The 12032-nt window shown below is 32.9% G+C and overlaps 1 protein-coding gene across 4 annotated transcripts in view; it reads right to left on the reverse strand.

The window, feature by feature from the left end:
* Window positions 1-838: 838 nt before the first annotated feature.
* Window positions 839-12032, reverse strand: part of uckl1b (uridine-cytidine kinase 1-like 1b) — a 42475-nt gene continuing 31281 nt past the window's right edge. For all 4 annotated transcript variants that reach the window (XM_051096218.1, XM_051096219.1, XM_051096220.1 and 1 more), the window contains exons 9-15: window positions 11842-11940; window positions 9839-9932; window positions 9398-9460; window positions 9100-9222; window positions 7189-7296; window positions 6503-6659; window positions 839-1822 (exon numbers count right to left, since the gene is read on the reverse strand). In XM_051096218.1, the coding sequence (XP_050952175.1) occupies window positions 1743-1822; window positions 6503-6659; window positions 7189-7296; window positions 9100-9222; window positions 9398-9460; window positions 9839-9932; window positions 11842-11940 (724 nt within the window). In that variant the 3' untranslated portion in view covers window positions 839-1742. The remainder of the gene's footprint in view (window positions 1823-6502; window positions 6660-7188; window positions 7297-9099; window positions 9223-9397; window positions 9461-9838; window positions 9933-11841; window positions 11941-12032) is intronic.

Below are 12032 nucleotides of genomic sequence, written 5' to 3' on the forward strand. Positions count from 1 at the left end.
ACATATATTAGGTAAACTCAAACATTTATCTTGTATGCGATTAAACGTGATTGTGTGTGTGTGTGTATATATATATATATATATATATATATATATTTTTTTTTTTGAAACCATGATACACTGTTTCAGGATTATTGATTTCACTGCCATTTCTTATTTGTTTAATGCTTCCTTGGTAATTAAAAAAAATCTTTGGAAAAGTGTACATTTACATATGCACATATTCATACACATAATCCAAACAGTGTGATTAAATTCACTACATGAAGCACATCACAATTATTACACAATTTTAATTCAATTAAATCAATGAGCATGAAACACTGGCTTGAGTTGTAACGAATTTATTATGCAATTTGAAACAGACTGTGGATGAGTCATCGGTTACCAGGGACGATGGTCGATTAAACAGTGTAGCAGTAATTACACAAAAATACCAGAATGACCAATCAGAATCAAGTATTCCAGAATGTGTGTAAAATAAATTGCTATGCACAAATCCTAGACTTTTATTCCTGCGTGGGACAAAAGTCACAGTAGATACATTCACTAGGCCTTGATATTATCTCAGTGCTCCCATACGAATACAATATAGTTCATATTTTCTGCTGAACATTAAAAAAAGACCACTTTTTTGTATTTTGCATCTCAGGATTGTTTTTTTTGGTTAACTATATAAATCAAACATATACGTCAGCATAAACAAACAAAACACAATTGTATCATATTTCTATGATAATTTCTTCACGCAATGTACTTTCTCAAAGTGCTCAGTGGGGTAAAATGAAACAACAAAGAGATATCAATGCAACATCCATAATAAGATCAAGCATGCTCATTTGGTTGATTTTCAGGCCAAACACCAACACTTCCTGTGGGCTAGTTTTGTTCTTGTACGTCCTGTATGTTCGCAACGTGACAGCGAACATCAAGCAGACGTCAGCCATATATGGTAAAGTCAGCTAGAGACCCAGTGGACAGATCAGTCAAAAATAACAAAAAACACGCAGAAAGTGAAAACTTTAAACATCGTAATGGATTTAAATCAATGGACGCTGATTAGTGATCATTCAGCAGGAGTTGCTCCTTCATAGTTATGTTTGAAAGATTAAGCATCTCGAAACCCTTAAATTGAACATCTTAAACTCTCAAAATGTTTGCTGAAAAGTTTAGAAAAATATGTTTAAGTTGTACAGAATGCAGTGCTCTGTTGTGAAAACAGCCTGTGGTTTGGTCAGTAGCCGTCTGCAGGTAAAGCGAGCGAGAGAGAAAGCAAAGATTAAAACAAAAGCAACGCCCACACATTTTTTCCGATGAAGTGGTCCTTCAAAGAAATTCACTGTCGAAGTGTAGCAAGGTAGCGCTTTGAGTCTTTCTTTACTCTTTGAAAGCTTGACTGCTGCATGAAACGAAGTACAATAATAATTCATACGCATGGCATACACATGCCAGAAATACTAAAACAGCAGATTCCAAAAGTGGCAGCAAACATGTAAGGCAATGAATCGACTGTGTGTGCTTCAGAATCAAACATTACACACTGTGTATGACAGTCAGTATTATTAAATAACTCACAACATAAAAAAAACAACAAAATAAATAAAACCTTCACGAATAAAAACTTCACATGAAACTTCAGGGAGTGCCAAAAAGTATAAAAATATTTTGCAATGTACAAATATCTGACGTGATTATCAAAGCGGCTTCACCAGTCTGTGCTGGTGAGGTGATGTGACGGCCGGTCAGCAGCTGGGCTCGTCCATGTCATCATCGCTCCAGTCTAGAGGTGCATCCGTGCCAAAATAACGATCCCCAAAATTTCCTAGGAAAAAAAATAAAAATAAAAAAAATAATAATTTTTTTGGGTATCATTCACATTTTTTGATTGCAGCGTTATTTTAATGATAATTAAGCACATTTTCTCAATTTTCATTACTGTAATGTGGCTGGATGATTCAGAGTAGTAATTTCCACTATTCTCATTAGATTCTCCATACTTGTAGTAGTAGTTGTTGTTATTTATGTTTATTGCCATGTCAGCATCGAAGGCTATCTTCATGGCAAACAGTGAGTTGGAATGATACAAGAGTTACAGACAAAAAATACACCCAAATAAACAAAAATATAGCAAGGTAAAATTCTACAAGATTTTTTGGTAACGCTTACAGTAAGTTTCATTAGTTAACATTCGTTAAATTAACTAAGAGTGAACAGTTATCAATCTTACTGTTAATTTCAGCAATGTTGAAAGTCATTGTTGAAACCTAGTGCTGTCAAATGATTCATTGTGATCAATCGCATCCAAAATAAAAGTTTTTGTTTACATAATATATGCGTGTATAATCTGTGTATTTATTATGCATATATAAATATAAATATAATTTCAAATATATTTGCATGTATACATTTACATTCATAAAATTGATATTCTATCTAAATATATTTAATATATAAACAACATTTTTCATAAATTTGCACATGCATGTGTGTGTATTTATATGTACATAATAAATATACACAGTACACACACAAATTTAGATTTATACATCATATGAAAAATTTATTCAGTTTTCATTGATGTATGTTTTTTTTTTCTTAATATTTGGCTGAGATACAACTATTTAAAAATCTCGAATCTTACGGTTAAAAAAGAAAATAAAAATAAAAATACTGAGAAAATCGCCTTGTTGTCCAGATGAAGTTTTTAGCAATGCATATTACCAATCAAAAAAGTTTTATATATATTTTCAGAAGGAAATGTACAAAATATCTTCATGGAACGTGATCTTTACTTAATATCCTAATGATTTTTGGCATAAAAGAAATAATTTTGACCCATACACTTGTGCTACTTATGACTGGTTTTGTGGTCCAGGGTCACATATTATTTAAACAAAAACTTATTTTGAATGCGATTATTCACAATTAGTCGGTTGACAGAACTAATCACAAGTTGTGTTTAATACATTAACTAATGTTAACAAATGACACCTTATTGTAAAGTGTTATTGATTTTTTTAAATGAACATGATAAATAATTTAATATCTTTTCAGGTAAAATCGTACTAAAGTCCCTTAGTGAGCGTACTTCAGAAAAAAACACCACCACACACATAGGTTTGTTTTTGTGAATTGTGGGGATTTTCCATAGACTTGTATTGTTTTTATACTGTACAAACCCTACACCTAAACATACCCGTCACAGGAAAATGTTTATTTTCTCAATAAAAAAAAAACAAAAAAAACACTTATTCTGTATTATTTATAAGCCTTTTGAATTATGGGAACACTCAGAATGTCCTCGTAATTCACGTCCTAATTGTAATACCTATGTTATACCCATGCCATTATACAAATTTGTGTCTTGATGCGTCACAAAAACACGCCCACACACACACAAAAATGTTCAGCAATCCTTGTAGGGACTCTCCATAGGTGTAATGGTTTTTATACTGTACAAACCATATTTTCTCTCACCTTACACCTAAACCTACCCATCACAGGAAACTTTCTGGACTTTTACTTTCTCAAAAAAACTCATTCTAGAAGATTTATAAGCTTTTGTACTCATAGGGACCTCCATTTAGGTCCCCACCATGACACGAGTCCCCACGAGTCTGTGTGTATTCAGGTTTAGGTCCCCACCAGGATATATAAAACAAACCCCCACACACACACAACCTTTTTACAATATTTAAAATAGAGTTTAAATATTCTAGCTGAGCCCCCTGTGTGATTTTTATTTATTTATTTATTTATTTTATTTGTCACATGACACACCGCATCCACAATATGGTTGATGTATCGGTTTTCTTTCATTTTTTCCTTTTTATTCAAAATATTTACAAATTGGTAATAGTAATACAGATTTTAGTGTCGTGTCAGCATCTGCAGCTATTTTCAATGCAAAAACATTTACAAAAATGTTACAAAAATACAACAACAAAGAAAACCAAATAAAAACACAAGATATTTTATATTTACATATAATAATTTTTTTCCACAAACTGGTTAACCAGTTCAAATATAGGTTAATTTGATTGCAAATTCATGGTTTAAACATTAACAATGTTCGTTGACCGTCATGTTAGTCACACTTCAACGCCGAGTCTGTCAGATTTAAACTGTAAACTGTGTACACTGACCCACCTCCCCCTAAAGAGTGACCTTTATAGTTACCACTTGCATGAACATCAGAGTATATTTAGTACTTGTGTATTTGAAACCTAAAATAAACATCGTGTGGTTGAACACACTGAACAGTTGTTATATAGACAAGCGGTGAGTGAGTCTCTCTTTAGTTCAGTCCACTGAAGGCGGGAAAGCAGATTTAAATTTAGCAGCTGGTCATGTGACACACTGAATGTTCTAATCTCCGCATCAAAGAATTAACATATAATACAAATGCTGTCAATCGCTTCAAAAGACTAATTAATCAAATTTTTTTTTTTTTTTTTTTTACCCATTATAATTAATGTCATATAGCTACCCGTGCCCTTCAGCAAGAAAATATAGCTAAAGTTAATAGTTATCAAAACTAAATTCTAAATAAAGGTAAAGCATAAAACTACAGAAGTTACTGATTTCTTCTTTTTAATTATGTTCTTTGATTAACAGATGTCACAGCAGCTGATTATTAGGATATTTTGGCTGCTGTTACTTTAAAAGCTGCCGCTGCTGAACATGACGCGGATCTGACACTGTTTTAAATGTGACTCTTAAATAATAAACATTTATGTGCACAGTTTTAATACAGCTTTAATCGCCTTTTTAGTAACTTAATGACTTAACTGAAAACATAACTACGACATTGCATACACGTAGTTTCATATGGGTTTGAATATGGGTCACAAAATTTTCTATTATGTCAAAAATCATTAGGATATTAAGTAAAGATCTTATTTCATAAAGATATTTTGTACCATAAATCTCTCTAAACTTAATTTTTGAATAGTAATATGCATTGCTAAGAACTTCATTTGAACATTATTAAAGGCGATTTTCTCAATATTTAGATTTTTTTGCACAGTCAGATTTAAGATTTTCAAATAGTTGTATCTCGACCAAATATTGTCCTATCCTAACAAACCATACATCAATGGAAAGTTTATTTATTCAGCTTTTAAATTATGTATAATAAAGAAACTTGACCCTTATGACTGGTTTTGTGGTCCAGGGTCACATATAGCCTGACAAAATCTCATCTGACCGCAGTTCACCGATGCTCTACTTAAGCTCTTCATCACCGGTACAATTTTCGCACTCCTTTGACTTGCGCCTGGCTCTGAAGTGAAGTCTGAAAAGTCTCCCATTTGAGGAGACATTTTACATTACATTTTACAGACAATGTACTTGTCATCCAACATGTTCATGTTTTTCTTTCATCAGTCATAAAGAAATTATGTTTTTTGAGAAAAACATTTCAGGAATTTTCTCCATATAATGGACTGATATGGTGCCCCGATTTTGAAATTCCAAAATGCAGTTTAAATGCGGCTTCAAACGATCCCAAATGTGGTTGTAAACCATCCCAGCTGAGGAAGAAGAGTCTGATCTAGTAAAACTATTGGTTGTTTTCATTAAAAAAAATACAATTTAAATACTTTTTAATCTCAAATGCTCATTTTGTCTTGCTCTCCCTGAATTCTGTGTATTTTGGCTCAAGACAATCGTATTTTCTCCCTCAACTTCAAAAATCACTTTAAAATCATCCTACATCGCTGCAGAAGTACCGACACAGTCTTTGCAAAGTGAACATGCAAAGAAGATCAAACACCCTTAACAAAAAAGGTAAAACAGCGATATAGGGCGATTTTGAAGTTGAGGGAGAACATGAGATGGGAGTTTTTCAACATACACTAACTGTCATGAACCGGAACAAAAACAGTTCAGACAGAGCAAGACGACGAGTGTTTGATATTAAAAAGTACATAAATTGTATTATTTTTATTAAAATAACCAATCGTTCCGCTAGATAAGACCCTTATTACTCAGCTGGACTCGTTTACAACCACATCTGGGATCGTTTGTAGCCGCATTTAAACTGAATTTTGGAAGTTCAAAATCGGGGCACCATATCAGTCCATTATACGGAGAAAAATCCTGAAATGTTTTCCTCAAAAAACAATTTCTTTCTGACTGAAGAAAGACAGACATGAACATCTTGGATGACAAAGGGGTGAGTACATTGTGTGTACATTTTTGTTCTAAAAGTGGACTTCTCCTTTAACACGCTAATTTTGACACCACTAAATAATATATAAATAACTATGAAGCAAAACCTTATTGGTCCTATAGGTCCTAAGGATAAAAAAAGTCATCACTTTACATTAAGCAAAGTTCATGTTTTCATTATTCATGTATATTTTTCTTATGATTTGGGGTGAAATATGACCCAGACATGTTCCTGGCTAGTTTGTGAGAATGGCTTGTTTGTTTAGTACTTTTAGGACAAAAGGCCTCAGTCAAGCAGATAAAATAACGTTAGGGTTCAGAGTCTCACCTATGCCGGGGATGATGTGGAACAGGTCGTTGACCTTCTTGTCGACGGCGGTGGTGATGATTTTGACCTGAGGGAAGGCGTAAGCCACAGAATGGACACCCATCTCAGCCATCAGCAGAGACACCAGCAGAATCTTATCCTCTTGAACGTCATGATCCTACACACACACACACACCTCATGAAGAAAATACAGTCACATCCTCTGCTCTCTACCTCTACTTCCTATTGCATCTCCACTTTATTATCCAAAACAAAAAGCCAATAAACCAAAAGTTAGTGTTCTTGTTTATCCAACACAGAAGTTTTAAACACAATACATATTACTTTAGATCATGCATCTTCAAGTTGGTAGACAATTCTATTTAAACTAGTGAGAGTGTTTACTTTGTTCAACTTTCACCGGCGCCAAAAACGGTCACAACAACTCTGATAAATACAGCTCAGCCTCGGATCAACTGTAGAATTAATATGCGAGAATGTGTAAAGTTATGTCATGCTGTACGGCAGCTGTCAGCTAGTGAGGTTTCTCTGCTACGCCTACACTGAGAGACAAACAAACTGGTCCGCTCTACATGTGGTGCCTGAGTAGGCGTGTGTGTCTGTGGCACTGCACACTATCAGTTCCATTAGATGGCAAGAGGTGTTGCAGTTGTGTGCAAGAGAAAAAGGTTCAGATGCAGACTTACAAGTAAAACTCTAATGGCCATCATGGCTGCCGCTCCGGTGGACACGGTGCAGTCCATCAGAATCACGTGATCCTCGCTGATGTCTTTGGGAAGACGCAAATAGTGCAACTGGATGGAAATAGAGAAGACAGATTAAATGTGCAGCAACAATATGTGTACATGCATCCATCAAAATAATGAATAGAAATAAAATAATTTTCATGCAATCATTTAAAAATGTAATGCCATTTCTTTAAAAATGATATTTATTCTATATTATATTGTGCAGGTAATGGGAATATGTTAAAAGCTAAACTCCAAACATAAATTGCACAATAGCATTGCTGCACCAGAAAAGAAACTGAATTAAATAAAGATTTATCATTATTTGATTTTTTTAATTGATTGGTACTCCAAAAAATAATATAATTTTTTTTTATAAATAAATAAATAAATAAATAAATACATACAATGCTTGTCAACCACACAAATGGCTATTATTTAGTTGTCTTTAGTTGCCTTTAGTTGCCTAGACACGAAAATGAATACATTAACTATGAATAAATTGAGATATATCATAATTTGAATTGTTTAACGGATTGAAAATCAAAATCAAAATTACACAACGCAATTTGCTGAGGTTTATCATAATTAGATTTTTTTTTAATGGGTTGAAACTCCAAAACTTACTTGCATAAATAACTAAATAAATAAAATGTGTCAACCAACCAAATTCCTAAAATCAATATTTTCACATATTTATCATAATATGAATTCAAATGAGATTTATTATTATTATTTGAATTTATCTGATTGAAAACCCATAAACTAAAATAAAAATAAATTAAATAATTCAAAAAAAGTGTCAACCACAAAAACTGCTGAAAACCAATATTTTCACACATTACATATTTCTTTCCTAGAAAAGAAACTGAATACATTAAATAGAGATTTATCATACTTTTAATTTAACTAATTGAAAACCCAAAAACTAAAATAAATAAATGAATGAATTTAGTTAATTCATTTTAAAAAGTGTTTTAACCACACAAATTGCTGAAACCAATATTTTTTACATATTTTTTTTTTGTCCTAGAAAAGAAACTGAATACACTATAAATAACTATAACTATAAATAAATTTGAATTTATCGTAATTTGAATTATTTCACTGATTGAAAAAAATCAATAAAAAAAAATAAAAATACAAAGTGTCAACCACACAAATTGCTAAAAACAATATACATTATTGAAAACAGTAATAAAAACTAAGTAAATGTGAATTATTTAACTGATTGAAAATCAATAAAAATAAATAAATAAATAAATAAAAAGTGTCAACTACACAAATTGCTAAAACAATATACATTATTCAATACATTAATAAACAAAAACTAAAATAAAATAAATTTATATAAAAAAAAGTGTCAACCACACAAATTGCTAAAACCAATGTTTTCACATATTTAGTTGTCTTTCCTAGAAAAGAAACTGAATACATTAACAATTAATAAATAGATTTATCATAATTTGAATTATGCAACTGATTGACTATCCAAAAACTAAAACAAAATAAAAAAGTGGAAGAAAATTTACAATTCCTAATAATAATAATAATAATAATAATAATAATAATAATAATAATAATAATAATAATAATAATAAGAGATACTAGATATTAAAGCAGCAAAAACAAACAAACAAACAAACAAAAAAAAACATGTGAAATGTGTTGCTCAGAAAACGTTTATCTTCTACAGATACTGGGATGTTATCAAAAAAGGATTGAGGGATCTAACAAGGTTATGCAGAATAAGGCATTAATATGTTCTTTGTAAGTACAAATAAACAGCCGATATGCTAGTAATATGCACGCTAATAAGCTTATAGTGATGCGAGTAAATTTTAGGGGGTAGTACGGAAGGGGCGTTACCTCAGGCTCTCCTGTGTCCTGATTGGTCTGGATGAGGATTTTGCCAATGCGGACATCTTTGCACACGGCTCTAAGCGCGGGCTCCATGGTCTCTCCCGCCCTGAGAATCGACACGCCCGTAATCTGCTCGAAACAAAGAGGGCGAGTCTGTGATTTCCTTTTTAGGGCCTAAACTACACATCAGAGAACAAAGACGTTTCTGTATGAAAGAGAAAAATCCCCAAACAAGCAGATAGATTAGGCTGAACTAGTAAGGGATTGTCCAAAAAGACATTTTAGTGGCACATGATGTTCTTACCCTCTTTCCATGAAAGGTTCTGCCCTCGTAATCCTCTCCTTGTGGAGTCTGAACAATGTGAACCTGCAGCAGATAACAGACAAACTGCAACGTCAAGCTGTTTTTGTCCAGGCATATCATATGTAGCTGAACTGATCTTTCTCTCTGATTAAAAGCCACAGTAAAATGTCAGCAGCACCATCATGAAGCTCTCTAGCTCACGGCACTTCTCCTGTGAGCTTTTTAAGTGTAAAGGTCGCTGTGATGCTGCTGCCGATTTCTATCACGTTGAGTTTGTCAGTCTGAATTTCCACTGCGGTGGACAAGTGAGACAAGTTTCCATGTTGAGGACGAGGACTCCGTGCCCACACGCTCAAATCCGTTTGAGTGCCGTTATTAGGTCGATCTAAAGATTCCCCAACAATCCCTCCATCTTCACTCTGTCTGTAAGTCTTTTCTCACCTGAGATGGAAGGAAGGACAGCGCTCTCTCGATGAGGAGCCGCATTAATCTCTTGGAGTAGAAGATGAACTCGTCTCGACTGGTCTCTTTATTTCTGCAACACAAGCGTGAATGATACAATTACTTACTGGAACGACAAAACAGTCGTGTGTTTGTGTTCAAAACGTTAGAATTAAAACAGAAGACCCTTTTTATAACCTTGTAAACTTTTTACTAAAAATATATTTTTTATAATGTACATATGTTTTATTGGTAAACCTAACATTAATCAGACTTTTACGACATCGTAAATCGAACTGACCAATGCAATTTTCCTAACTGCCATTTAGGCGGGACACAGTAGGACTTGTTCTATTTTAGCATGCAATAGCCGTTAGTTTACGTTAAAGCCTGGTATAACCACGCATAGCCTGTGACATGGATGAAAGCAACGAAAAAAAAAAAAACAACTTTCAAAATGACTACATTTCAGCCACTGGCTTCTGCTTCTTGATACTGGTAGCTGGTCGCAGGTAGTATGAGGGGGAGGGATAATTTCCATCCAATAATGGGTCACTGATGTATTATGAAAGGGTGGGGAAAGTGGAGGAAAAACAAACAAACAAACAAAAAAAAAACACTACAATAAAAAAGCACTACAAAAACAACACTAAGTAAAACAACAAAACAAACAGAAAACAAAACTCAAAATACTGAAATACAAAACAAAAAACAAGGTTACTACAAAGCACAAAACTGACATAAAATAAAAAGCAGAAAAACTAAAAGCTTAAAAAAAAAAGAAAAAGAAAAGAAACAAACAAACAAAACCCCTAAACATACTAAAAACAAGGGAAAAATACCATGGAAAAATACAAAGCAAAAAGGAAAAGCTTAAAAAAAATAAAAGCAACAAAAAAACCAACCAAACAAAATAAACAAAAAGCAAGGAAACTACAAAATGAAAAACTAGCATAAAATAAAAACTAAGCTAATAAATAAAGCAACAAAACCAAGGGAAAAAAAAAAACATAAAACAAAGAAATTAGTATGAAATAAAATAAAACCAAGCTAAATAAATAAACAGACAAACACAACCAACCAAAAAACAAGTAAGCTACACATAAAAAAAAACTAGCATAAAATAAAAATAAAAATAAAAAACAGAAAACAAAAAGCTTAAAAATTTAGTAAAGAAACAATCCCCCCAAACATACTTAAAACAAGAAAACTACAAATCTAAAAAATAAATAGCATAAAATAAAAAGCAAGCAACAAAATAAAACCAACCAAAAACACACACACAAAAAAAAACACTAAACAAAATGCAAGGAGACTACAAAACGAGTAACTAGCATAAAAAAGTAAACAAAACTAAGCTTAAAAAAAAAAAAAAAAAAATTAATAAATACATAAGTAAATCAACAAAACTAAACCAACACCCCCCCAACCAAAAGAAAAAACTAAACAAAAACAAAAAAAGCACAAAGCAAAAAACTAAAATACAGAAAACAAATCTAAGTTAAAAATATAAATAAAGCCACAAAACAAACCTAGAAAATGAAACAAAAAACAGAAAACAAACAAACAAAAAACAAAAAAAAGAAGAAGAAGAAGAAGAAGAAAATCCCCAATAGCACATTGGGGACAGGCTATTATATTATTTCCTGCTGTTTTGCATTTAAAAAACTGTGAATATTCTCTTCATATGTTGTGTAAAAAACATCTGGCATATTGTAGGACATTTTGTCCACTTTTGTACAGAGTTGGGTTGGGTGGAATAAGTAGAGGTAGAACCACTGAACTAGCCTTTAGCTGACCTCAAATAAATACTAAACTAAAAGCATCAAAACTATGATTTTGTTTTGCATCAGGTCTTTCCATGTTACTACACACTGGACAGTAATACGAGATGCTGTGCAGTTAATCTGGATGAGTTTATATAATCCATACACCACAGTGAGACGTGTGAAGTAAACTGCTGCTGCACAGACATGCTATATGCGCGTATGAGTGTGTCTGACCTGATGATGGTGTGCATGCCGCGGACCTGCGGCGTACTCTCCAGAACACTGAGGGTCTGTGGAAGGGGCTGGGCCTGATGGGCAGACGCTAGAGCCGCCCTGTTACCATTATCACCGGAAAGAGACAGAAACAGACAGGAACTCGTCAACGCAGTGGAATTAAAAGCTACATTTATTCCAACACTACACAC

The sequence above is a fragment of the Labeo rohita genome, chromosome 23, assembly GCF_022985175.1.
Source record: "Labeo rohita strain BAU-BD-2019 chromosome 23, IGBB_LRoh.1.0, whole genome shotgun sequence".
NCBI classification, from domain to species: Eukaryota; Metazoa; Chordata; class Actinopteri; order Cypriniformes; family Cyprinidae; genus Labeo; species Labeo rohita.